The sequence below is a fragment of the Suillus paluster genome (genome assembly GCF_016628075.1).
Source record: "Suillus paluster strain FC165 chromosome Unknown EDB91scaffold_104, whole genome shotgun sequence".
In the NCBI taxonomy this organism is placed as follows: domain Eukaryota; kingdom Fungi; phylum Basidiomycota; class Agaricomycetes; order Boletales; family Suillaceae; genus Suillus; species Suillus paluster.
Genome location: NW_024537664.1, coordinates 113197 through 139455, shown reverse-complemented (window position 1 = coordinate 139455; position 26259 = coordinate 113197). Strand labels below are relative to the sequence as shown.

The 26259-nt window shown below is 47.8% G+C and overlaps 10 protein-coding genes across 10 annotated transcripts; 6 read left to right on the top strand and 4 right to left on the bottom strand.

The window, feature by feature from the left end:
• Window positions 1–178: 178 nt before the first annotated feature.
• EDB91DRAFT_1086768 (uncharacterized protein) lies at window positions 179–1164 on the top strand (the record flags this gene model as incomplete). Its single annotated transcript, XM_041316106.1, has 6 exons — window positions 179–326; window positions 354–462; window positions 529–678; window positions 743–835; window positions 875–1073; window positions 1120–1164. Coding segments are annotated over 6 exons (744 nt in total), but the record flags the coding sequence as incomplete, so codon positions are not given.
• A 178-nt stretch (window positions 1165–1342) lies between these two features.
• On the bottom strand, window positions 1343–1621 carry EDB91DRAFT_1009437 (uncharacterized protein; the record flags this gene model as incomplete). Its single annotated transcript, XM_041312387.1, has 1 exon — window positions 1343–1621. A coding segment is annotated over one exon (279 nt), but the record flags the coding sequence as incomplete, so codon positions are not given.
• Window positions 1622–3878: 2257 nt separating this feature from the next.
• EDB91DRAFT_1025115 (uncharacterized protein) lies at window positions 3879–4544 on the top strand (the record flags this gene model as incomplete). Its single annotated transcript, XM_041312625.1, has 2 exons — window positions 3879–4235; window positions 4317–4544. Coding segments are annotated over 2 exons (585 nt in total), but the record flags the coding sequence as incomplete, so codon positions are not given.
• A 6283-nt stretch (window positions 4545–10827) lies between these two features.
• On the top strand, window positions 10828–12192 carry EDB91DRAFT_59707 (glycoside hydrolase family 12 protein). The gene is made up of 5 exons (XM_041327818.1): window positions 10828–11439; window positions 11493–11701; window positions 11756–11858; window positions 11926–12020; window positions 12083–12192. Exons 1-5 carry the CDS (start codon window positions 11104–11106, stop codon window positions 12108–12110), a joined length of 771 nt encoding a protein of 256 aa, XP_041171411.1. The 5' UTR covers window positions 10828–11103; the 3' UTR covers window positions 12111–12192.
• Window positions 12193–13236: 1044 nt separating this feature from the next.
• On the bottom strand, window positions 13237–14204 carry EDB91DRAFT_1254307 (uncharacterized protein; the record flags this gene model as incomplete). The annotated part of the gene is made up of 4 exons (XM_041323797.1): window positions 13237–13412; window positions 13661–13775; window positions 13840–14068; window positions 14143–14204. 4 exons carry the CDS (start codon window positions 14202–14204, stop codon window positions 13237–13239), a joined length of 582 nt encoding a protein of 193 aa, XP_041171410.1.
• A 1162-nt stretch (window positions 14205–15366) lies between these two features.
• On the top strand, window positions 15367–16705 carry EDB91DRAFT_59669 (glycoside hydrolase family 12 protein). The gene is made up of 5 exons (XM_041327817.1): window positions 15367–15798; window positions 15846–16014; window positions 16064–16215; window positions 16280–16374; window positions 16431–16705. The coding sequence occupies exons 1-5, from the start codon at window positions 15460–15462 to the stop codon at window positions 16456–16458; spliced, it is 783 nt and encodes a 260-aa protein (XP_041171409.1). The 5' UTR covers window positions 15367–15459; the 3' UTR covers window positions 16459–16705.
• A 135-nt stretch (window positions 16706–16840) lies between these two features.
• On the bottom strand, window positions 16841–17971 carry EDB91DRAFT_59662 (uncharacterized protein). The gene is made up of 2 exons (XM_041327816.1): window positions 17790–17971; window positions 16841–17740 (listed from the first exon to the last, which is right to left on the bottom strand). Exons 1-2 carry the CDS (start codon window positions 17867–17869, stop codon window positions 17053–17055), a joined length of 768 nt encoding a protein of 255 aa, XP_041171408.1. The 5' UTR covers window positions 17870–17971; the 3' UTR covers window positions 16841–17052.
• Window positions 17972–18715: 744 nt separating this feature from the next.
• On the top strand, window positions 18716–19433 carry EDB91DRAFT_59660 (uncharacterized protein). Its single transcript, XM_041327815.1, has 3 exons — window positions 18716–18837; window positions 18888–19284; window positions 19370–19433. Exon 2 carries the CDS (start codon window positions 18989–18991, stop codon window positions 19229–19231), a length of 243 nt encoding a protein of 80 aa, XP_041171407.1. The 5' UTR covers window positions 18716–18837; window positions 18888–18988; the 3' UTR covers window positions 19232–19284; window positions 19370–19433.
• A 1473-nt stretch (window positions 19434–20906) lies between these two features.
• Window positions 20907–23721, top strand: EDB91DRAFT_1339634 (uncharacterized protein). Its single transcript, XM_041325684.1, has 13 exons — window positions 20907–21500; window positions 21555–21608; window positions 21664–21745; window positions 21791–22106; window positions 22158–22182; window positions 22288–22376; window positions 22436–22519; window positions 22570–22623; window positions 22680–22700; window positions 22755–23005; window positions 23056–23226; window positions 23289–23380; window positions 23431–23721. The coding sequence occupies exons 1-13, from the start codon at window positions 21058–21060 to the stop codon at window positions 23621–23623; spliced, it is 1875 nt and encodes a 624-aa protein (XP_041171406.1). The 5' UTR covers window positions 20907–21057; the 3' UTR covers window positions 23624–23721.
• A 1639-nt stretch (window positions 23722–25360) lies between these two features.
• On the bottom strand, window positions 25361–25858 carry EDB91DRAFT_1166214 (uncharacterized protein). Its single transcript, XM_041319985.1, has one exon. The coding sequence runs from the start codon at window positions 25819–25821 to the stop codon at window positions 25519–25521; it is 303 nt and encodes a 100-aa protein (XP_041171405.1). The 5' UTR covers window positions 25822–25858; the 3' UTR covers window positions 25361–25518.
• Between the last annotated feature and the right edge of the window lie 401 nt (window positions 25859–26259).

Here is a 26259-nt window from a genome sequence, read left to right as displayed (position 1 = left end):
CATTCCACTGCAAGGGCTTCGTCGTCTACACCTGCCCCTGAATTCAAGCTTGCGAAGCAGATGCGCAAGCTTCTGATCACTCTACCTCTCCATACACCAAGAAAGTCACTTCCACGCACTCCCATTCTCGAATGCCTTCACCCTCAGATTCCTCAGGCGACTTCGGATTCTTTCTCAGACAGTGACTCCTCAACTTCGAGCAGCGAGTTCATCAGAAGACTCAAAGATTCCTAAACCTGCCAGTGAACCTGGGCGTCCGGGGCGTGGGGGTTACACACTTCGTGAAGCTTTAGATTGGAATCCAAAGGCATACGACAAAATTCAAGGTTTGCAAATTGTCATTGTACCCTTAGTATTGCAAATTAACTCGCGAATTCCTAGAGGTCTATGCATAGTCTCATCGACAACCACCTTGACACGACAAAATGCGCTTCTGCCCAAAGTCCTGCGCTATTGGAAGTCGTGCGTGGCAAGGTGAACAGTTTCTCTGAGTCTCGATATTGTCAATGAACTAATCATCTCTGACAGGCAGCTCGACAACTTCCCAGACCTTGACAATTATAACAACTTGTGGCCAGTCAACGATTTGATCATGACACGCCTGAAATACACGTCTGGACGCGCGAGACGAAAGGTGGGAGAAATGGCTGTAGGCAAGAGCAAGAGCAAGGCCAGGAAGTGATACCCCGACTGCATTAGATGTCTCCGTCATTATTACGTGCTGTATGCATTCTATATCAAGCTGGCATTCAAAGATTAGTAGCCACGAGTTTTACGCGCATCAGGGAGAGCGAAACTACATCATGCAAGTCGTCTGCGAAGCTACCCAGAACCCGTCAGTATCAGTTTCAAGCCGGTGCTTTCGAATGTTTAGTCAAGACGCGCATCAGGGAGAGCGAAACTACATCATGCAAGTCATCTGCGAAGCTACCCAGAAACCCGTCAGTATCAGTTCAAGCCGGTGCTTTCGAATGTTTAGTCAAGATCATTGTGGCACTGTACTACGACAATATGGCTTTCTATATGGAACGGATCTTGTTTGGCATATATCTGCAGTCCAGCTGAGAAACTCGGTATGTAACAATGCTTTAAATTATACTACTACTCCACACCTTGCAGCTAACCGACAATTGGTACGAGTACTCAGGGGTTTCACAAGAGTAAGATCGCATGGGAGCCTAGCTCTTGGACGACTACTTATGCTTTGCGCAAAGCTGAAAAGATAGTTATGGTAGGCTCAATAGATCATCGAGTTTACTCACTGGTGAATTATAAAGTCAGCAAGCGCATTATCTCTGCCTCGCATGTTCACAACTGAGGGATAGTTGACTCCAACCCTCATAACCACTGCATCGCCTCGGAACTTATGATCACCCGTACTAAGAAGCACGTTGGCTCGGAGACGAAGATGTCGCTTGAAGAAGATGCAGAATCGATGGATGTGTCTCCCTTCGCACACATTCACGAAACAGTTGTGAACATAAGGCTGCACGGTAGCCTCCTCGAGAAGACTTTCAGGAACAGGAAAACGCTGAGCAGTGCGTGAGCGGCCAGAGCAACGCGTCAACATGGTGACCTGACGGGGTCTGGTCCACGATGCTGAATATAGCCTGCACCGCAGGTGAAGCTCCGGGGTCTGATTTGAAGGTAAATAAAGGGTGTGAGGTAGTAAGCGATAACTTACAGCAGACATTGGAAGGATATATGTGCGAGTGTTTACCATCTGATTATAGTTTGATCAAGGCAATAATCTAAGAGGTGGGCGATGAATGCGGGCGATGAAAGCGGGCGATGGAAGCAGGCTATAGCAGCGATCTGTCTTTTAATAACTTCACGTGCTGAGTCAAAAGACAATAACCATAATCGTTTCGGATGTAGTTGACGAAAAAAATAGCGGGGAGCCAAACCGAAGCATGACAATACTGCAATGATAATCCTGCGGCGCTAGTTGTCAAGGGTGATGGTACGAGGTAATTGTAAGAGCGAATAGAGCAAGATAATTGTAAGTGCGAATAGAGCAAAAGATAATTGAAAGCGATGGAGATGGGCCTGGACCTGTTGGAACTGTTGTTCATTCATACAACAAGACGTCTAAAAGAATCAAGACAAAAATACATGCACAAAACTTAAAAAGACCCAGGAATGATGTTTGCAAACTGACGATGAATTATTCCCCCGCTATGAGCGCCAATAACATTGATGTCGACATGCAGCATCCCGAGTTTCAGCAAGAAGACGTACAAACTGTCTCATGACGCGGATTTATTTGGTGGCGATGAAGACGATGAAGACGATGATAAGGGTCCTGGCGACTTCATGGATGTTCTCAGTCAGCCTCCCACCAGCGTACCGCTGATTCGACATCAGTCAGCCTCCCACCAGTGTACCGCGACTCGACATCAGTCAGCCTCCCACTAGTGTACCGCAATTCGACATCAGTCAGCCTCCCACCAGTGTACCGCGACTCGAGCGACTCGAAAAGAGGGCCAGAGAGGAAGTGGTATGTAGATAGTACGAATCAGCTTCCATGACTCATGATACCCATCCAGATATCTGGGAAGCGTCGCATTCAGGAAGTCGACTATTCGCAGGTACTTCGCCAGACTGTGTATGAACAACAAGAACGTATTAACAACATTATAGAGGAAACTGAAGTGGTACGCATGAGAAGCTCATTGGGGATACACTGCTGATCATACCGGCAGATACGCCGAGAAGCTCAAGACCACATTGAGGAGCAACGACGTCTTGCAGAAGAAGAGCATGAGCGCCACACGCGCGATTTCAACGAGCGATGGGAAAAGGCTCTGAGAGAGCGAGAGCGGGAAAAGCAAGTAAGTGCAACAGATGCATTCAGTCAGATGCATGCTTACAAGTTAATAGGAAATTCACACATGGCAAGAGCAGCAGCAAGCACTGCTGAGGAAGAACATTGCTGAAGAACTAGCACAGCACGAAGCAAAAATAAGTGCAAAAAAAGACCAAGAGGTGAGAAAGAACGACTGACCAAGGAATTACTAATGATGGCAAGTAGTTGGCTGAAGAACTGGCACGACACAACGCAGATTTAGATACAAGAAAAAATCAAGAGGTGGGGAAGAACGACTGAGCACGGGAATCGCTAATGATGTCAAGCAGCTAGAAGAACGCGAGAGAGCCATTTTTGCCGAAATGGAGCGAAGGCTACAACTAGAAATAGAAAAAATGAGGGTAGAAAAAGAGAACGAGCTCGCTAACATGGAGCAGCGCTTTGCAAGACACGGTAGGCAACAGCATGCGGCCACGGAAATCGGCACAGACCCCACCCAAAGGAACGCTCAACAGCCACCCCACACGCCCCAGAAACCACAGCTCAAGACTCCGTGCCTCGAGACAATTAAAAAGATCAGGAAGGCACGTGGAACAACACGCAAGATGCGTCTGGTATCTGTAGTAGAGGTAAGTACTAAGCGGTCGGAACTCGTTTTAAACTCACGTCATAGCAGGACGCTGACGAGCCTATGGAAACGCATCGAGAACGATCATCGACAATTGAGCAAGAGCCACAGCGATTTCAGCCTGACGACGTCTACCCTATGTCTGCGATGGAAAACGTGATCTCCAAAGGCATAGAGGCGGCACTCAGACGCATCCTCGTCGATAAGGATATTTTGACATCCACGAAGCGTAGTCCTCGAAGGAAAAAGAAGCAGGATGATGAAATTAGGATAGAAAGGGCCGCAGATTTGAGCCACGAAAGAGACTTCCTTCTTGTGAGAGTTGAATTTTTGACGTATATGCTGATGCTAAGCATGAAGTAGGGTGAAATCCGGCGTCTCCTCAAAGATACCTTCAGTATATCTCAAGACGCAGATTTTATTGTGCACCAGCCGGCGGATCGTGAAGATGTGTACTCGTACGAGTACGAAGATGGCCCAGGCCCCAACACCCAGAATCTGGCCTTTGATCTCAAAAACGGATTTAACACCCCCTGGAATGCGAAAATTCTCGATATTCTCCTTGAAGAATTGAAAAAGAGGAGTGTAGAAGAGGAGTGGCCGTTCTGGAGGTCGGATGCCTATTATAAGGCAATACTCGAAGATCGCTACAAGCGGATGCGGATGGTCTGGAGAGCAGCCCAACCAAAGGTTACAGCAAAGGGCTGCTTGGAGACTGCGGAAGAAGTGGAGGAGAGGTTGATTGCAAAAAGAGGTGAAAATCTGAAGTCGGTTCGTCAAACAACTCGTCGGCGAAATGTATGTCCGCAGCATGATCTCAAGGCTCTTCGGATACTAATGCGTCTATAGAAATATCTCCGCAGAGCAAAAGTCCTGGAGCAAGTTATTGAGCTGAAGAAAGATGGCGAGGACGACGACCTACCAGCTTGGCAGTGGCTTCAAAAACTAGTCAAGACGCTGGGAGACGGGGGTATGAGTTCAGAAGAAAGTGATATCGAAAATGACGTCGAATGTGTGCTCCGGGTCAAGAACATGGCATGGCGTCGCGGGATAGAGCGAGAACTGAATATCATCAATAATCAGAGAGTCTTGGATGATGAAATTTTCGCGCCCCAGGGTTCCAAACCAATGAAGAGGATACGCGCATCGGGAAATTCGACGACTGTACGGAACCCGGTCACTGGATTACCCAAGGCCCTATACAACGGCAGATGGTTTGATGGTCTTACTGGAGGTCAGGTAGAAAGGTTGAATGTGTCAGATGAGACGTTCCGATGGATGAAAGATGGTGTAGCATAGTAGCGTGTTGAATAGACGGTGTAAGTGAACCACAGGGAACGGAAGATAAGTCAATTCCCCCTCCACTGTATGTACGGTGGAGGGGATGACGCGTGTTGACGGCTGGCTGGATCGTTGCGAGAGCGAGTTAGCCATTGCCCACTCCACTGTATGTACGGTGGAGGGGATGACGTGTGTTGACGGCTGGACATGTTGGTTGATTAATGGTTGGATCTGTCAACAAATGGGCTTACCTGACTAACGGGCCAGCGTGATCTAAAGGATCACAGTAAGCGAAGGCGGATGACCTGGAGTTGATGGCTTGATCATTCTGCGAAAAAGGATGGAGTTGGCGAGGTGGTGGGTGGTAATGGAATAGGAGACACGACAGTACATACCGTCGTGCTCCGAAGATAGGAACGATGAACTCGATGAGCACGACAGTACATACTGTTGTGCTTCAAGGATGGGGACGATGAGCAGCTCGAAAGTACAAAGGATGAACTCGATGAGCACGACAGTACATACTGTCGTGCTTCGAGGATGGGGACGATGAGCAGCTCGAAAGTACAAAGGATGAACTCAATGAGCACGACAGTACATACTGTCGTGCTCCGAGGATGGGGACGATGAGCAGAGTACAAAGTTCAAACTGTCAAGCAGTCAATGTCAATGTTATGTAACAATTTCCTAATATGGGTGTTTGTGATTGTTGGGCGCTTTCGTTGCCAAAGTTCTAAGTCCTATGGAACTTAGTAACTATTACTCTAGGAGGTTCGACGGTTTGTACTGTCGAGCCTCCCATTCTCCTTGTCGACAACGACCCTTCCTCACCTTCTTCCAGGGCATGACTGTATGTACGGTTGTGCCCAGTGTTCTCTACTTTCATCGTCACCAGACGTCTCATCGCAGTGACCTTTCACGACCTTCTCCAGGGCATGACTGTATGTACGGTCGTGCCCGTTCATCGCCACCGCCAACGTCCTAATTCTAAGTCAACATCCATCGCTTCCTGGTTCGACGTCCATGGCAGCCCTTCCCACCCGGCGTTCTTTGCCAACGATCAGTCCACACCAAGCTCAGGTCGCCGCCAGCTCTCCCTGACAACAGAGTTATATCTTGTTTGGTAGTTCTTGTAATGAACGTCATATTTTCGTACAAGGCTTACTGCTGTCTTGTTATTTCATTACTGGAAATTGCAAGTTGTTTCTTTTATTGTTGTTGTTCGTCTGACTCAAAAGCTTGCCTACACAGTCGTTTCTTGCTCTCCAATTCACTCCCATCAATTCATAGAAACGACGGTACATACTGTCGTTGCTATTCGCCCCGCTCTTCATGCCTGTGTCTCGCTCACTGTTCAAACGGTGCTTCTGTGAGGAATGCATCGAAACCGGTGATCGTGCTGAGGATGGCACCCCTAAGGGGGTACTCATTGCAGAACGTCTTATGGCTGCACATTTACAACGCACCAAATGTACCCAAGCAGAACGTGCTGCTGCTGGCTCTCCCCGCACGAACGCCATCACGGATTTGTTAGTCTCACAGCTGGACGCACTCGCTCTTATCGACAACAAACCGCCTGTTTCTCACCCCAACCCCACTCCACCATTATCTATTACGGCTCTCGCGGATGATCTTGAGCAACTCACTTTGCTAGATCATTTTGTTGCCCATGAACCCAGAGTCGCTATTTCTGGCGACGTCTCCCAAAAGAACATACATCGGCCAACTGTGAAGGCCTTGAGGGTCCTCAATAACATAGAGTTCCGCGTTCAGCGGTGCTTTCGGTTGTTACTTGCGGGTAATTCCAATGATGTTGGTCGCGAGCTACTATTGCTTCACACAGCTGTGGAGTCCGTCAAACGAAAAGCAGACCTTGTGGTCACACGGAAGAGGGCAATTATGTTGGAGATAGATGGCTTAGAAGCTCAGTTCAACAGTCAAAAGCCTCCTGAAATGGACTTACGTGCAGCAGTCGAATTTGATACCAGTAAGAGTCGATTATCTTCATCGTGATCGTGTCCTGAATAGTCAATAGATGTTCACCATGATTTTCCGCTGGATCAGTGTGATGAAATCGCACAGGTCGCCTTATTCATCACTGTGACGTGTAAAGTCATCATGGGGGTCAGCAAGCGAGCCTGCGATTTCCTCTTGGGACTTATTTCAATCATGTTATTCCTCGCTTTCCGGAGATCGGATGGTAGCCTCAGCTCTTCCCATCAAAATGTGCTCAGGCAAATTCCAAAGAGTTTTGACACCGCGCTCTCAAGATTCCATCTCACTGAGAAAACTGTCGTCTATGCAGTCTGCCCCAGTTGTCACTGCACTTACAGCCCACATCATGCAGACGGCTCAACTATTCCTACATATCCTGAACGTTGCACACACCACCCCACGCCAGAGGCCGAATGTGGCGAGTCATTGCTCAGCCCTGGCCCTGATGGAGTAGTGCGACCGAAGAAGACATTCGTTTACCACGATTTTAAAGACTACCTCGCCGGTCTCCTCTCCCAGTGCAGATATTGAGGGGGCGATGGATCAAGCCTGCGACGATTTGCAAGACTCGATCAATTCCCCCCATCCGCCTTTGATGAAACACGCATTCGAGGCTCAGTTTCTCCGTCAATTTTGTGGCCCAGACCCAGGTTCACTTTTTATTGATAGAGGAGATGAAGGGCGCTATGCTTTCGCCCTTTTCGTGGACTTCTTCAATCCGGAGGGCATGAATTTGCGTGGTGCCAACAAATCCTCTGGCATCATCTCTATGGCATGCTTGAATCTACCATTGGATATCAGGTATAAGCCCGAAAACATGTATCTTGCAGGAATCATCCCAGGTCCGAAACAGCCGTCCCTCGAGCATCTCAATCACTACATCCGGCCACTTATTGATGACATGGTAGACTCATGGGAGCGCGGCATCAATTTTTCCAAGACTGCTTGTTTTCCCACTGGCCGGCTCGCTCACAGCGCTATTGTTTTGGCAGTTTGTGATCTTCCTGCCGCTCATCATCTTGCTTCTTTAGCTGGAACCAGTAGCCATTTTTATTGTAGCGCGTGCAATTGCTACCATAAGACCACGTACGGTAGAGTGGACTTTGAAAGCTGGAAACCTCGTGATAAAGATGAACTCCGGAAGTTCGCTGAGCGGTGGAGGGACGCTGCGACAACCTCTGAACTGAGAGAAACTATTCAAAGCTCACGGTGTGCGCTATTCAGAGATGTGGCGTTTGCCATACTGGGATCCCTCACGCCAGCTTGTTGTCGACCCGATGCATTGTATATTGGAAGGTTTAGTCCAGCATCACCCTTGTACCCTTCTCAGTTTGACTACAGCAACCACTTCATCTTCATCGACTTTACCCCCTCCGGCCTTTTCATGCGACTTAGGCGATATGCCTCCGGGGATGACTTCGAAGGAAATGACTCAGGTCGCTGCTATACGCACCCTTCTTGTTTCCCAGTTGTCGTCCGATGACGAAAATCTGGATAACCTAAAAAAATCGCTGTTTCGCAAGAATACGGGACCTCTCAAGTTTGTTTGCGAGGCCTTGCGATGCGCTCCCCAGAAATCTAGTAGATTGTTCAAAATCGACTACGTCAAAGCTCTCGTGGAATGGGTAAGTTCTTAATATGTCTACTTTGTTGCGACTTTTTTATGTTTGTTCTCAGCGCTGTGGAAAACCTTTTGCTGCTCCTGAGAAGGAGCTTCAGCTTGGTTCTCTAGATGCCCTTCATCGTGTCTGAGATGTCATCCAACAAATAACCATTCCATCTTGGTTTACTTCAGTCCCAAGCGATTTCGGAAGCGCATCTGCTGGGACGATGAAAGCAGACGAATGGCGCTCTCTAATCACCGTCTACATTCCTATTGCCCTCGTGAGCTTGTGGGGGGCCGGTACCTCGCATCCTTCCGATGAAGTCGGCACTCACCTTAGAGCTGTTCTCGACCATACTATGGAACTTGTTTGCGCGGTGTATCTCACGTGCGCCCGAACAACGACTGTAGAGAGAGCACACGCATATTGCTCTCACATTGCGCTTTATGTTGGAAATTTGAAGAAGATATACCCTAACATCGCTCTGCGTCCAAATCACCACGCTGCCTTCCACATATACGACTTTCTACTCCTATTTGGCCCGGCCCACTCTTGGTGGTGCTTTCCTTTCGAACGTTTGATTGGAATACTTCAGCGTCTTCCAGTAAATCATAAGACTGGTGAGTTTTTACGGAACACCAGTGTAATAGCGGGACTGACTTTTCAAGGCGAGTCGGAAACTACCATGTTATACTCATTCATCAAAACTTCAAAACTTCACCGTTGGCTCAGTCGACCTGACTGTTCGCCGGCTATTCAAGAGTGCAAATTTCTGTTTGACAGCATGTATGCTCCCAAGAGCGCTGGAACTCTCGGTGAAGAACTTGCTGAAGATCCTTTGGATGACAGTTTACAGGCTCCTTCCTCCGCTGTAGCTGTGGCTGTTCCTGAAGCCTTGTTTGCGCTTATCAAACGACGCACAGCAATATTACGCGCACGACTAAAATTCAATGGGATTGTCTATAGCAGAGCCTCTACTCACATCGGGAATAGTCAAGTTTTTTATTATTCTCAGGGTGACCGCTTATCATCTCCTGTCCCCGGCAGTATCCAACATATCTATGCTACACCCACGGGTGAACTGGTGTTTGCTGTCCACAAGCTCCTCCCGCGTCACGATCAGTCCATTGATCCATTTGCTATGTATCCTCATTTTCCCGCCAAAATGTACTCGTCAAGCTCAAGTAGTCATTTGGAAAATGTCAAGGTATCCTGGGTTGTTAGTCACTTTGCTCGATGGGCAGTTTCGAGTGATACTGTAGTCATACTATCTCTATCTCGCGTAAGTACAATTCACCTCGAGAAATCACCGGTGTCTAACTACTGTCAAACAGGATTGATTTTCAATTTCACTCTACTACATAGTTTCGCGTACATTTACAATATATAAGCTGTCCACCCCGTCGTTTGAATAAGAGTGCGTTAACGCGTGTTTCTAACCGAAAGGCATCGCTTGTGTCTATAACTTATCATCTAGTCCCCTAATATTTAGCATCTCAAACTCAAGTGGGCGATGACATTGTAAGTGGGCGATGATTCAGCCGTGAGTGGGCGATCGTCGGGCGATCGGTTTTATCTAGAGATAAAACTTGATGATTTATTTTCACATTTTATTGTCAGGGGGGTATTTTGAATTTTAACGCCCGTCTAAACGACGGTCTAAACTTCATACATGAGCAGATGTTCAGTCACGTGCTAAAATTGAAGTTTTTTCGAGTCTTAAATGTGAAGTTTCATTTCGAAGTTTATGCCAGCATTAAAGATATATTTATATTTCTTATTGTCATTGACATTCAGACAGTAAGAAAATGTTCGCTGATACTTTATATTTCTCTTGTCGTGCAAGACCTCTTTAACATTTGAAATTTTACATCCGCTAAGACGACAACCTAAATATTAAGTATTATCTTGACATTTCGCACGACATTCAAACCAGTCTTAAATATTCGGATCCCCGATGTGTCTGCCTGCATCTAGAATGATGTAATACATGAATAGTATGTGCGTTCAATTGGTACTAGACCTAAAGATATACTCAACTGATTAGTCCGATTACGGACGCGACTTACTCGGCGGCTGTCCCACTTGAAGGTGTAAAGTGTCGCTGCTACCATGAAATGGGGGAGATAAGTCCTTGCCATTAACAACGTAGACCTAAATGCAAGGAACAACCTCAAACTCAACATCCGTTGCAAAAGAGCGACTCGTAACAAACGGTCAGAACCTCCACAAAGTGTTGTCCAACCTGACCCAGAAATCTCCAGCGGCCCACATGGCAGGATACACGGCTACGAGGTCGTCTTTTCTCGGGCTACTCCCAGTTTCTGTCTCGTTCCATCACAATATTCGTGTGTGATACGAGGAAGCGACGCTTCAACGAAGAGGGGCAAAGGAAGTCAAGGAACTGGAATTCCAGTTGGAAATCGATAGCCCAGAATTGGCCCAGAAAGAATGCCTTGTTATAACCAAAGAACAAGCAGAAATACCCGAACAAGATCTTGAAATCTGAGACTAGGCAAATCAACTCCGGGAATGTCGCAACCGCAAAAACCGCGACTCTACAAGGTGGCCATCCAAGACCGCGTACTCGGCATCAGTGCCTGCAGAACCTAGATCCCCGGACCCGAAGCTGTCTAGACAATTTGTCGTAATTTTCGTCCGGACCTCATTACGCCCTGCAGGTTGTCGAATGGCGGGGAAATCATCTGCTGGCATATATATATCAAGCCTGCAAATTACACGATCTGCACCCTCTCGCTTCAATTCACGAACGGAAAACTGTTTACATGATGTCGTGTCTCTCTGTGCTCCTCTTATTGACGCCCCTCGTCTCCGGCATGTCTTGCATGCACAACCAAGTTAGGGCTGTCAACACCACGCCGATTAGCGGGCGATATGATTCAGTCACTGCGGGGCAGTACTCACTACTCAATAATCTCTGGGGCGAGACTGATGCTACCTCCGGCTCCCAAACCTCTCAGCTCACGTCAATGCATGATTGTACTATTGCCTGGAAGACAAACTGGACTTGGACTGGCGGTATGTATAGTGTCAAGAGCTTCGCCAATATCCAGCTTAACAGCGGCATCAATCAACAACTGAGCGCCATTTTCAGCATGCCTGTGAGTTCGTCAAACTCGCAAAGGGCGTGAGGCTAATGTTTCTGGCACTATAGTCTACCTGGCACTGGTCTCAGTCAAGTACTGGGACGGTCGAAGCAGATGTCGCCTATGACCTGTTCACATCTGATACTGGAGGCTCAAATGGAAACGAAATCATGATCTGGCTTGCAAACTTCAACTGGGGACCACTTGCTGCGCAATACAACGCCACGGGCCAACCTATCCCAATTTTGGAAGACATCTCGATCCTAGATCACACCTGGTGCGGCTTTGCTGTAGTCATTATTATATGCATAGTATTGATGTTCTTTTTCAGGGATTTGTACTCTGGATCCAATGGATTCAACCAGGTTTACTCGTTTGTTCTGACTAGCGGTACGATCAAGAAGTTCAATGGCGACGTCTACAAGTTCCTTGCGGTAAGTCTTCCGTTCGCGATCGCTTCATCACGAGTGTGGACAGTGATTTTGATATATATTTCTTTAGTACCTGATTGATAACGAGCACATCAGCTCTTCACAGTATCTCACCACTGCCCAAGCAGGCACAGAGGCTGCGTCTGGAACGGCCACATTCACGACGTAAGTGACACTTAATTGGCGCTCTGCAGAGGGGCTGAATATTGAATGGGTTTTGTCTGCAGGTTTGCGTACAGCTTGTCCATCAATTAAGATAATTTGGTGTGCGCGTTGTATGGGTTTCAATTATTCCTCTACTCTCTTCACATTCCATTCGTTTCCTACCCGTTCACTTTGACCACTGCGCCACACCTTTACCACTTCGTTGTACCACCTCGTGCAGAGCACGAGCGATTAGCATAGCGCTTTCTTCAAGTCATACGCTCTTTGATCGTCGTTGACTTATACTATGTTTCACTCGTTTGATACCCGTTTGGTTTGACCTTCGTTTGTCGTATATAAAACGGCATGTAACGTCTCGAATATTGATACTGTCGGAATTGAATTCTGACTCTAGATATCTGGCCCGTCGGAGGTCTATCAATGAATCAATGATTCTCGTCATTATCAGTTGCCCATCTTTCGCGATTTTCATTCTTCCCCTTCGAACTCGTACTGTTCTCAGGCTCTCGGCTAAGAAATTCTGGTATAAATAACCGTTTTACTCTACAGCTGTCCATTTCCCACTGTTCAAAGACGGCACCTTAATGCAAGCTTCATCCAGGCTAACGTAACGGAAAGTCAACAAAGACCCCTTAACGTAATTGGCGGGGTTGATTGAATTCACACTCCATACGCAGTACGTTTAGCTGTAGTACTATAAGAAAAATAGTGAACTCGATATTTAGTATTTTACTGAACCTGATTGTCCGTGAAATCATTGGTAGATATAATATAAATAATTTTGTGTAGCATGTCCTGTTCATACGTGCTGTATGCTGTATCATTTGGAAGGCATACGTGCAGTGTGCATCGATATAGACATCGTTCGGTGGCTATAGTTCACTAAACAACTTTCAGTAGGAAATTGTGACGCTGGCATGTCGTCAGCAAGATCTTCCAAGATTCAGCAATATTACCAACACTACCTCACCTGCAGGATAGAAACCAGGCCATTACATGGAAGAGTCGATAGCAGAGGTCAAAGATTCCTGTTCTGTAAGAAGTGAACGGTCCTCTCTATCAAGCTGCCTAATGATCTCAGCTTATGGTGAAAATACGTGTTACTTCTCCCTGTCGCAGGCTGCTTTTGGTGTGAGATCGCCGACGGTGAGACGGGGCGGTTTGTTGGGAGCTGCTTGTTCAACCGTCGCAGTCTTCGGCATGGTAGTACGATGGATTATGCGCGTCTAAAAGGCGTAGGGGAGTCGGAACTCGAATTGGAAGATGAGGAGAATAAGGATGGCGCTGGTGAGGCGTGTGGCGGGGAGTGTGGCGGAGTAGAGGGAGGACTGGTGAGTTGAGAAAGGTCGGAAAGGCCGTCAGACGCGTCGAGTTCGGGGAGCACGACACGTCCTGGATATGAATATAAGGGTGAATCAGAAACTCGTTGGAGTTCAAAAATTTTCCGTCTCGGTTGAACGGTAGATGCGCTGTGAGATCTTTTTGCGACTCTTGTCGATGTGCTCGGTGTCTCCCGAGCTTCCCACCTTAGTTGACAGTAACCCCAAAGACTTCGGGGATGACAAACCCCACAGCTCGTATGGCGTTTATCAGCACATATATTTTGCGAGTAAAGATAGATTCGATCACGTGAATAATACTTCCAGCCTGCATTAATGATGCAAGAAGGTCGGACGCCCCTTCAAATTTCTTCCAGTGTTCTTCGCCCCTAAGCTCGATAAGCTCGAGCTTCTTCCCAAACGCCGCTTCGGTGCACTGACAGAAGCGGATGTGATTCCGTGGAGTCTTCCTCTTGTACCTACGCATGACCATGACGGACAGCAACTGCGCTGTGATAGACTGGGCGACGTGGTATCCAAAGAAGGCGCGAATGGCGCGACTGGCAACTGGGCAGAGCACGCGGGAGGAAAGGGCAGGAGGGGGAGGTGACGTTATCTATTAGTGCGGGGAGGGTGTATTTCGACGTCCCGTCTGGTAACGCGCTTGTAGGTGGTATCTCGAGCGACTTGCACTCGGATGCGATGTCAGTCGTCTCGATAGGTGCGTTTCTTGGTTGAGTGCGAGTCTGCGGGAAGCGAACTTGGTAAGGCGCTGCTGAGAGGTGTTGGCTGTTAGCACTGACCTGACTTTCCATGCGTTTGGTGAGAAAGGCACTGGGAGGACAGTTGAGATGTCCATGTCCATGATTTTCATCTATAAGTTCTTGGATGAGCGTACAGGCCTTCGCTGTGGGTAGTTAGTAGATATCCAACGGGCGAAACCAGACGATATTCATAGCAGTAAGGCTACTCTCCCCTAGGTAGACTAATCGAGAGTCATTCCTTCATACAATTATTGTACAGGAGTGACAATTGTATTGAGCACGTGTGCCACCCGATGAAACGGGTTTCTGATTGTAGAATGTCCTCAAAAAGAACTATTTCGATGACACTCAAAATAGAACCATTTCATTTTTCATTGACGATTGGAGTGGTGGTATGCCCCCGCCGGCCGTCGTTCTGCTCCCAAACACAGCCGGTGGGGGAGGAGCCTGGGATTGCGCATAGACTGATAGACGCGCTGGAGTGCTGTCAGGACGCGCAGATAGAGACCTTATAAGACAAACAAAGTGCGCTGGAGTTGCTGTAGGGCTACAGTAGAGTGAGTGAGGCGGGAAAGGAAGACTACGACGTAGTACACAGCGGACTTTGCGGATGTGAAACCTCAGCTTATTGTAGTAATTATAAGTCCGCAACCTAAAACGCAACTAAAACCTGTACACTCATGCAAGAACAGACCCTGTACTAGTGGGACCATCCTGGGTAGGAATCGTGCCCGTCAAATTCGGTCTTGGTCCTTCGTGGCCGCGTGCTGTCGCGTCATGTCAAATCGTGCGGTACTACACCCGAACGCTTATTTTCACATGGCAAAATAAACTGGCTAGGGAACGGTAGGCAAGCACATTAAAGTTTGCAATCCTGAACCACGGTAGACCACGGTGCAGTCTACTATCAGTTGTTGAACTGCGGGTGCACTGGCAGACACCTTCATATCTACAAGAGTAAGCTCCAAGTTAGCGTGATTGTAGTGCGTCTAGCCATATAATAATTAACTCATAGGTGACGCTGATCAGTGCTTAGGCTGATGCTAGTCTCCAGTTGATCTAATGCACATGTAGTAACAAAGCCTTAAAACACAATATATCAATATATTGTGTTTTAAGGCTTTGATAGACAGTAATATTGCGATATTCGCTCCTCGCTTCTGGCAGCATAACGACTGGGGTACGTCCCTTGGAGATGTGCATCGCATGCGTGTGTTTGATCATTATCATGTTACTACGCCCTGCCGAATGGCTGGAAAGGATGGTTAATCATCTGCTGGCATACACATATAAGCAACCTGCAAATTATACGATCTGCACTCCCTCACCTCAATTCGCCAACGCAAAATTATCGACATGTTGTCTTTCTCTGTGCTCCTCTTATTGATGCCTCTCGTCTCTAGCATGTCCCACATGTCCCGCATGCACAAGAAAGTGAGGGCCGTCGACACCACGTCGATTAGTGGGCGATATGATTCAGTCACTGCGGGACAATACTCACTACTTAATAATCTTTGGGGCGAGCCTGGTGCTACCTCCGGCTCCCAAACCTCTGAGCTCACGTCAATGAGTAATAATGCTATTGCCTGGAAGACGAGCTGGACTTGGACTGGCGGAAACGGTGTCAAGAGCTACGCCAATATCCAGCTTAACAGTGGCATCAATCAACAACTTAGCGCCATTTCCAGCATGCCTGTGAGTTGGTTGAAACCGCACTCGGAATGAGGCTAATGTTTCTATAGACTACCTGGCACTGGTCTCAGTCGAACACAGGAACGGTTGAAGCAGACGTCGCCTATGACCTGTTCACATCTGACACAGCTGGCGGCTCAAATGTAAACGAAATCATGATTTGGCTTGCAAACTTCAACTGGGGACCAATTGCTGCGCAATACAACGCTACGGGCCAAGGTATTCCGATTGTGGAAAACATCTCGATTCAAAATCACACTTGGTACAGTTTTGCGTCTGCACGATTATCTGCGCAGTATCAACGATTTTTTAAGGAACCTGTACTCGGGATCCAACGGATACAACCAGGTTTACTCGTTTGTCCTGACTAACGGTAAAAAAATCACTTCGTTCAGCGGCGACATTTACGAATTCCTTTCGGTAAGTCTGGCCAGCCGTTACCTCCTCATGAACGCGTGTGGACTTTGATTTTCCCTGTTCCTAGTACCTGGTTGACAACGAGGGCATGAGCTCGTCACAGTACCTCACAACTGCTCAGGCGGGCACAGAGGCTACGTCTGGAACGGCAAAATTCACCACGTATGTGACATTTGGATCCGCACCATGTGAAGGGGCTGAACGTGTTTTATCTGTAGGTCTGCCTACAGCTTGTCCATCAACTAAAAGTATTTGATGTGCACGTTGCATGGGTTATGGTGTAAGGATAATCTACGCCCCAAAAACGCTAATATTGCGGCACGGGTGTTGGTAGTGTAAGAGCTTCTCTTACACTCGGGTGTTATCAGAGACATCACCCTTGATTCTTGTGGTTTTTCTAATCCTACCTTCACCATCCTACTACGTCACATATTTATTGGTTCACTGTCCCACCGTGCAGCGCACGATCATCATCACAGCACGTTGTCCTGTCGTCATCATCACTCCCTTTGACTCCTATCTTTCACTTACACAATCCACTCGTTTGATACCCGTTCGCTTTCCGTTCGCTTTGACCTATTTTGACCCTCGATTTTCGTATATAGGATGGCATATAATATCTTCTACAGCATCGGAATTGAATTCCGACTCAAAGTATCAGGCCCGAAGTCTATCATCATATCAATCATCCTCGCCATTATCTGCTATAAACTGTGCTCTATTCCTATCTCTCGCGATCTTCATTCGTCCTCTTCCAACTTGTACAGTTCTTTCTGCAAACCGTATAGCAGACTTACAAATAGAAAGAGAGCTACGAAAATTTCGGTATCGGTAAGCTATCTACTCCACAGCTGTCCATTTCGCCAATGCAGCCATGTAGCGTGTCCATTTCCCATTACTCCAAGACAGTACCTTGATCCAAGCCTCGTCCGGGCTATCGTAACGCAAAGCTAGCAAAACACCTCCTAGTGTACAGTCCGCCAAAGATAGATTTGATCCCGTGAATAGTTCACCTGCACCACTTCCTGTCTGCATGAATGTTGCAAGGAGGTTGAATGCGTCTTCAATTTTCTTCCAATGCTCCTCGCGTTCTTTGCCCCTCAGCTCGATATCCTCGAGCTTCTTCCCAAATGCCGCTTCGGTACGCTGACGGAAGTGGATGCGATCCCGTGGGGTCTTCTTGTCGTACATGTGCATAACCATGACGGGAAGCAACTGCGCTGTGATGGAGTGCGCGACATGGTACTCGAACAGGGCATGAAGAGCGCGACTAGCGGGTGGACAGAGTGCGCGGGAGGAATCTGGGTCGGGATATGTGCGCTCTAGGTACTCGATTATGGGCGTGGAGTCTGAGAGGAGGGCAGGAGGAGAGAAGGTGTTATCTATTAGTGCAGGAAGTGTGTATTTTGGTGTCCCGTCTGGGAGCACGCTTGTAGGTGGTATCCCAAGCGATTTGCACACGGATTCGATGTCAGTCGTTTCGACCCATTTTGTTTCATATGTGAGTTCTTTGTAGTTGAGCGCGAGCCTGTGGGAATGAAGATGAGGTAAGAGAGTGGCTGATTGCTGTCACTGACCTGACTTTCCATGTGTTTGGTGAATTAGGCACTGGAAGAATGGTTGGGATGTCCAGGAATATGATTTTTGTCACTGCCATCTGTAGTACTAGTACTAGGTTCTTGGACAAGTGATACAGACGCTCGTGTGAACTTCAAAATGACCATGCGTGGAGTCAGGGGTAAATTATATATTTTCGATAGACACTCTCTGGCGCAAGCGCTTCTTGGTCGAATCCGCCTCGATTGCCACCTGATGATAAGGCTGTTTTGACGAAGTAATTGTATTCAGCTCGTGTCTAGATCTTCGCCTGGCGGCAAACTGCGAGGAGCGCTTGATAAGAGGAGCTATAGTATCCCTAGTCATTCATATGGAGCATGTCCCGTAGCGCAAATACGTCGAAGTCACTGCTTCTCGGGCACGACTCTCCGTACGGCGTAAATAAGCTGTCTTGCTAGTAGAAGGTGAGACAGTCATTAATTTTCAACGTTTCAATAGACATGCTTAAGTCCTCATGCCCCGCTCTCGCCGATTCATATTTAGGCAGACATGTTGTGGTCCCCGGGCAGTGACTGTCAGTACTAGTCTGCTTTCATGCGTCGGAGATCGTGTCACATACACATCACATATCCAGATGTGGACTGCCCTGCGTGTCTGTCTCGAATCTCGATAGGTAATGATCATGATTATATGACGGCATCTCTACAGAAGGGCAGGCATATATATATTGACTATTTACCTAGTCTAATGGATGTCTTACCAGTCTTCTTTTCAGGATACGCCCTAGCCATTAGCCCCTTAATTTATACGTTTACTCTTCATACCTTCTTGTGTTCTCCCTCCACCATCCCGTTTGTCGGTTCTAGTTAGGTCCCACCTCAGCCTTTTTAAATGCAGACTCACTGCCGAAATCCTTCGTTCCCACAACACTCCAAGCCATCCGAGTATGCATACACCCATTTCAACGTCCCAGTGGGGTTCCCCTGGCGCTTCCAGGCGGGCTCCCCTCATTCATGGTTTGACTATGTCCTCGAATTCCTGGGAGGGCCCAGCTTTTGGTAGCAGAAGGTCAGGTTTCGTTAAATTATGGTGATGATCGTTTTTAACAGATTGATCAGGGTTCTTCGTCGTAGCGCCGAATCTCCTTGGGCACGCATGGATATGAGGCACCGACTATCGTGTATCTACCCTTGCAGAGGACCTCATACCGTATTTCGTCATGGATACGTCCTATGACGTGGTCATAGGTCACTCTCTTGGAGGCACAGTGGCCTTGTTGCTCTTGCCGTTCTTGCCCAAAACGAAAGAAACCACCGTCATACTCCTCGATCCCGCCCTCGAAATTACAGAGGAGAGAAGCGAAATCTCTAAGAACAAACATCTGAAGAGGGTTGCGAATGTCGAAACCGTAGACGAGCCATGGCTGAGAACCATGCTTGGTCACGACGTGACTGCGTGTTAAGAGTGCTGGGAATCTCCATGTGTGATCGCACTGTTGTCGAGGGGATATTTAGGGTAATATTTCAGGTGTCCGAATAAAAAACATTGCTGACAAGTTGTGCGTTTGTTATGAACAATATAACATGCCATGTTCTTTCAGCGGGCTGTTCATAGTGCTGCCGTGGTCCGGTTCGGTCCGGTTCAGGGGGTCCAGGACGAGAACCGAGAACCGAACCATGGTCCGGTTCTGCAAAATCTTCGAACCCAGAACCGGACCATCGAGAACCGTTCTTTGCGGTCCGGTCCGGTTTTTTTCTGGTCCGAACTCGAACCGAACCGAAATTTTTTCTATAGTGAGCGCAAAAAAAACGTTGACAAAAAGCTAGTCTACACATTGAGTAGCTAGTCTAACATAGCCGCAAACTCTTCTGCCTCTGTAGCTGCTGAAACATGACCATTGCGGTAACCTGCCTTCAATAATTGGAGTGCGGAGAATGTAGCTGGGGCCAGTGCATTGCGGCGAAGTGTTGATGTGATCCCCCCGCTAGAGAAAGCACGTTCTGAGGGAACCGCACTGCCCTGAATTGGTAGATAATCGCGCGCAATACGAGATAGTGTTGGATACTGAAGTGAGTGTAGCTAATGAATAGAGTGAGCTCAGAATGTGATAATACAAAGAAAAACGTACCCCCCACCACGCCACAATATTATCTGTCTCTTCCAATGGCGAAGTGAGATATGATGAGAGTTCTTGAAGCGGGTCACGGGTGCGATTGTGTGCTGTTTGACGTGCTGTGACAGCATTGCGCATCCAGGATTGGCCGTACCGAACACCCTGCAACACTTTCGTTGGCACGGCAGCGTGTTCCATGGTGCGCGACATCGGAGGCACTCTGTTCGAAAACATGCCCCCTAACATGAAAATCACCGTACTGGTATCGGATTCAGAGCGCGGTGCTGCTTGTCATTTGGAGCATATCCCTCGTAATGTGAAGAGATTGAATGCTATAATTCTGACCAGCATCGGTCACTGGATTCAATACGAGTGTCCGGATGCTATCATAGATGTAATTCTGCTACCAAGAGCAAAGCCGTGAGGCGAGCGGAGAGATGGATTTTTGCGGTGTAGGTTCTGTCTACAGTTGTCACATTGATTGTTATTGGTCTTTCCCCAGACTGCATTGCTTAAGTTGACAAGTTTCACAGAAATTGTATGACGTCACACCCTCACCTAGTCGCGCCTGCTAGACAAGTTTTTTTCGCCCGAAAACACGAACTTGAGACTTACTAACGTGCGGGGTTGGCTACACACGCAAACGTGGACGATATGCACTGATATGCCACTCCGGAGTCCTACTGTGTTCCTAGAACGTCTGGTGTCGAGAATAGGCTGTCCTGGTCCATGGCTCGAACGTGATTCGGGTATTGATATTGGTGTAAAGCGTCTATATACTGTGCATTGTCTTGAACTAGTACTTCGGGTGCTCCGGGCATCCGGCCCGGAGTGGTGTTAGTAGGCCTGGGCAGGTTGTTCCACAGTCATCGTCGCGATTACCCTGGGCATGGGACCATATCACACGGTCTCGGGGAGGAGAGGACGCCATCCGCTGTGATCGCTCGCTGTCGTGTCTTTATCCCCGTCTGAATGTGGAGTTTAATTACTGAAGGAATCTTTAGAAGACCTTCGAATCGTATCAGTTCGTCCCAAGTATCAGCGCTTCAGCCTAAGGCTTCACTCACGTTGACCATACGGCATAAGTATTTGTCATCGCGCGGTCATCTTTTCTATCATAATGTTTTCCATTCGCTGTAACTCGTCAACCTAGGCGTCACTCGCTTGATTTCAACATGCATTACGCAGGCCGTGTCCTTCACAAACTGCTGACCGTGCTTCGAACCGTGGTCTTTAAACTTTCTAAACAGTTTTCGTTCCCATATCACATTCTGCATCGCATCCTTGCCATTTTGACTTCCATTTTTTTGCGCTCGAGTGCTGCATATACAAGGAGTAGTGGTCGACATAAACGCCGCGAACAATGCGGAAGTGACTCTGATGCTTCACCAGTAGTCTTCCTCCCAAGCCTCTATCACCCATCCGAGTTTGAGTCTGGGCACTCAGTAAGCCAGCACTCGGGACATACTCAGGCTCGCACAGAGAGCTCTCCTCCCGAAGAGGTCGAATCTAACCACGTGTCTATGTCGATTGTCACGTCGCTGCGGGACAGTACCCCTCCAATTCTGAAGCCAATGACCGCGAGTGACGTCCGTCGTTATAGCAAAAAGTCTCAAATGTAAGTCTTGAGCTTGAATACCATGCATAAATCTCACATGGAATATCTTGCAAGTCAGAGGACTGATACAGACTTCATGATCCTAGCAGGGCGGAAGGATTTTTTGATGTAGGTGCGTCAACTCATCTTGTCTAATTTGCCGTCCTCAATGTGCTACCGGCAGTCCGGACAAGATCGATGCGGGCGATCTGATCTGGGACTGTCAGATTCATCCGCACGGTACACTATACTTCTCCAGTGAACAAGTTAGTTTGTCTCCAGCGTTTTTGCCTACCTAATTACTTGCTCAGGTGACATGGAGAGACCCAGAAATGGAGACAACCATGGTTCAGATCACCGTGTTCACAGATGCCGACGTACGCCAGCAATCGAATTCCGATGTAATTGCTACCTGTGTCAGAACACTCTTGGACCAGGCGCAAATCGCAGGTCATCTTGAAGATACCCTCACGGAGCTCACCATTGACTTGTCCACAAATGCTCATGGGGAGCTTGAATGCAAGTACTATTTTGTCGCACCTGATCTGCGGGTTCTGTTCTGGGAAGATGATTTTGAGGCGAAGCACTTGTTTGGTGAGGTCAAAGGCGTTACGAGCGGTCACATCAGTGCGTTTTTGCTCCTGTTCTGGTGATATCCTGTGCTCCACTATTGCATAGAATATGCCATGGAGGCTGAGTATTGGTGAGCTGCATGTCCAAGGTTACAACTACATTTGCCCTTCCGCGATTGAATTCTAAATTCTTCTTTCTTCATGGCAGACGCAATCTTCCTACTAACGGGACTTAGGATGCACCGGGAGCTGTATCCGAATGACTGCAAGATTACTCCTGAACTACACCGCGAACTGCAGGCAATGATACTTCATGCTTATACTGGTGCGTTTCCCGTGATGTGTCAATCGTGTTTGCTCATTGCTGGATTGAATACATCTTAGACACTATCTTTTCGGATATATCCTTGGCGCCTTTTGACACAGACGAGCTCCAGCGAGCCCTGAACATCGTGGACTGCTTGAATGGTAATTTCATTCTTAATTTATATCTGACAGGTTTGTTGACCCCATGTGAGGCATCGTCAACAAGCCTGATTCAACTGCAAACGACCAATATATATGGGCATACGGTACGGATGTTGCTTTCTTAAACCAGTTCAACGTCACGCTAAGCCCGGCCTCATAGCTCGGTTAATGCGAATGTTCAGTATGGTAGTCTTATACACGTCTTCATCCAGATACACCTGACGTTTCCTACCAGCCAGGGCCAGGTTTTCTAACTTTTATGGTGAAATAGGCGCGAGGCTAGGTACAGATCACACCGTTTATGCCGAAGACGACTATCTCGACAGAAGACCGATAGTTAAGCTTTTTAACCTCATCCTATTTGGCTCTCCGTCCACCCACGTCAGAAAGATCGACAGCGTCTGGGTTGACCAATCTGTCAACCGACCGCGCTGGAAAATGTTCATGAATGGGTTGACGAGCGAGTGGAGTGGGCTAGCAATTTATGTGAGTCGCTGATGTTAAAGATTGCATTTACTTTCCCCTAAAATCGATAGTCAACCGTTATGTTAGCTGTCGACATTAGTTTCCTCGCGGTACCCGCGATCGGTCAACAACCTTCAGCACAAATCGCGTTATACATCTCGTCACTCTGGGCTGTAGCTTCACTGGTAGTTTCTGCTCTTCTTGCGCAAAGCGGAGGGCACCAGGACAGTATAGATCGAGCGGTATGTCTGGCTGTGTGGCCCTCTTCGCGTCTCTGTTACACGACTGACTTGGGCTGATCAAGACTGCATTCATGACCCGCATGACTCGGTCGCTCCATGGCAAAGAGAACCTTGCTATCATCTTCAGCCTACCGTATGCGCTTGTTATTTGGGGGTGAGCATCTTCCCTGCAGAATCTTTCTCAAAGTAACTTGCATTGCGTAGGATGGTTTTCTTCTTCTTGGCGCTGTCCCTCGTGATCTTCCTATCTGCTAATGTCACAACGTGGTGCACTGTAGGGCCAGCATGGTTACTCGTTATTGGGTTTATTGGCTGGCCAGTGTGGGCTGCCAAGAGCTCATCGATTGGACAGCCGATGTCCTCTCTTTGGATCCGTAGTAGGAAACTAGGAACATAGGAAATTGATAGACTAGAAAAGAGGTCCCGAGCCATGACATGTACATTCAGCAAGTAGTTGCATAAACGTGGGGACATTTTATCGTCAGTAAGAATAACATTTGTCTGCGTGAAATGCCTGGGTATATAACAATGTCACTAAAACTACATATAGCTAACAACATGTGTCAGGGTGATGTCAGTGTAACGTGCTCTCTAAAGTATCTGCCGTTCCTGTGCGATAGGTGTTAAAACTCTGCGTAGTTCCTAGGTTGTGCAAGAGCCATTACAGGCAGTCCTACATGAGCACAATGCTGGAATGCTAACGCCAGTGGCACTGCACCAACCACAAGCAGGGACCCGGGTATCTGTAGGCCCCTTGCCTTCGTTATCTCGCCTTCTGGGTTTCCCTCATCACTGCTAGAGTTCATGCTTGATAAGGTACCCGCGCTAGCCGAGCTAGTAGAGCTTCTCCGAGCGGAATTCAAAGCCATCGGAACTATAGGCGCAGCGTGAGAGGTCGTCAACCCCTTGTTGTCCCTAGTAGTGCGTCGTTAGCTCTGTTCACAGATCCAGATATATTTTGACCCACTTAATCATGGTCTGTGACCTCGTGCACATCCTCACCAGGCGTTGCTCGCCTGTCTGCGGTCGTTGAGTCGGTATACCGATGAATCGTGGACATCTACACGGGCACCCCAGCTGCACAAAATCGCTTCGTGATCAGTTCATTCCCTTGAAACAGTCGTCATTCACTCACTGTAGTACAACACTTACGATCAGGGCTTTGGCTGCCTTGCAAGCACTTTGCGCATTTCAAGGCTGTGCATGGCTGCTTTTTCTGATTGGACAGCTTCTTGACGGCGGTGGTCTGAACTCATCAGAGGTTTATCTGTATGTGCGAGATGCATATTAAGACGAGATTCTTACTTTTGTTCTGCACATCCAGCCTGAATGGTGTACCGTGAGTTGACCGTGAGAACCCAGGTGCACACTGCAGCTGTCAATGACCACGTGGTGCCTGAGCCTCTAGTAAGACTCGGAATCCCGAACACCTACCCGAACACCCTGTCCAACTACTGGTTCTTCTTGAAAATCATGAACTCTGGTGATTGATGATCAAGGCTATTTGCCAAGCACAGAAACCCTGCTGATAAGCTTATGAACAGTCAGCACTGCCTGTGGGACCTGGGTTAACTATATATCCTCGCTAGCTGTGATTCCTTTCTCAATGGATCGTCTGTCCTTTCGTTCCTAGCCGTAAACTCTAGACCTTACCTCAAGTTCATCATTCAGGACCAAATTGGTGATCACAATATGATTGCGTAGTATGGCACACCCTCGAAAGGTATTGCTGCAGGGCCGGCCTCATAGGCTGATACGCCCATCTCGAGTGTGTCCGCAGATAACGAACTGCCTTTTAGTATCACCACGAGGTCCTCGGCACCTGCTGTGGGCTCATCCCGATTTACAGCAAGTCCCGGTAAATCGTTTTGGTGTATATAGCCCAGGATCTATGAATGGGCTCGGAGGTCCGAGGCTTGGTATGAGTTTTCACCAGGCCCAAGCCGGTTCATCATATGTCATTAGGTGAAGTAGCCATCATGAAATTTGAATTATGATTATTGTCTGATCAACGAGTTTTCACTGTCTCTCTCGAATTCTGATCGCTGAATATGCAGTCACACAGTGCTTAATCAGCCACCAATGATTAATGACCGTGAGTCCACACGTGGGCAGAGACTGAGCGCCGAATCCATCACAGTGGAGCGGTGCAGACCAAGAGCCTGCCTGCCTCTGGGGATGCCTAGCAATGATGAAGGCCCTACGCTGCTGACTAAGCTACGCAAACCATAGCAAACAGCCCCATTCCAACAGCATTGACAGCACACAGTGGGATACATCTTATGATTTATATCATCTGAAAATGACATTCAGACAACACGCTGCGTCGTTAATGAAACGGGAAGTCGGGAACCTGACTCCGAGTGATAACGGGAACCCGGCTCCGCATGATGACGAAACTTGCAACCGAGTCACTGGATGAACAATGCAGCGAGAATTTGCGAAGGCTCTTATTCTTTTTTGCATAATTTCTCCGGGATGGAACTGATATTTAAAGGGCGCACTGGCAACTCCCAATTTCATCTCGCACAACACAACGCATCTTGAACAGCAAAGCTTAGGGAAGAGTACTATTACCATGATCGTGCTCAACATCAGTAGACTCGGTTTCTACGTCCTACTCTTGTCTGTTGCCTTAGCACAAATCCTAGCAGTCAGTGCCACTCCTACCCGCAAACGTCCGAATAAATGTCCCGATCCCGATATCGACGCCGATTGTACTCAGTGTGAGTAGTTTTCGGCGAGTATCTGCAACGTGACTGACGAACCTCTAGCGTCCAACAATCTTTAAAGCTTGGGAGTTGATTGGGAGGGTTGAAAGTTGATGCTAGAAGCATACGTCTTGTGGGTCACATGTGGGAGTACAAATGCCTACACCTTACTATTAGAAGGAACGACTACCTTACTTCTTCTATAGGGTTGGCTAGGCGATTGGCGCACACAGGACTGTTCGTTCACATAGCTATATCTCCTGTTACTGACTCATTGCCTGCTCATTACTTTGGTTGTGTATTCAAGTTTCCCCCGAAGATG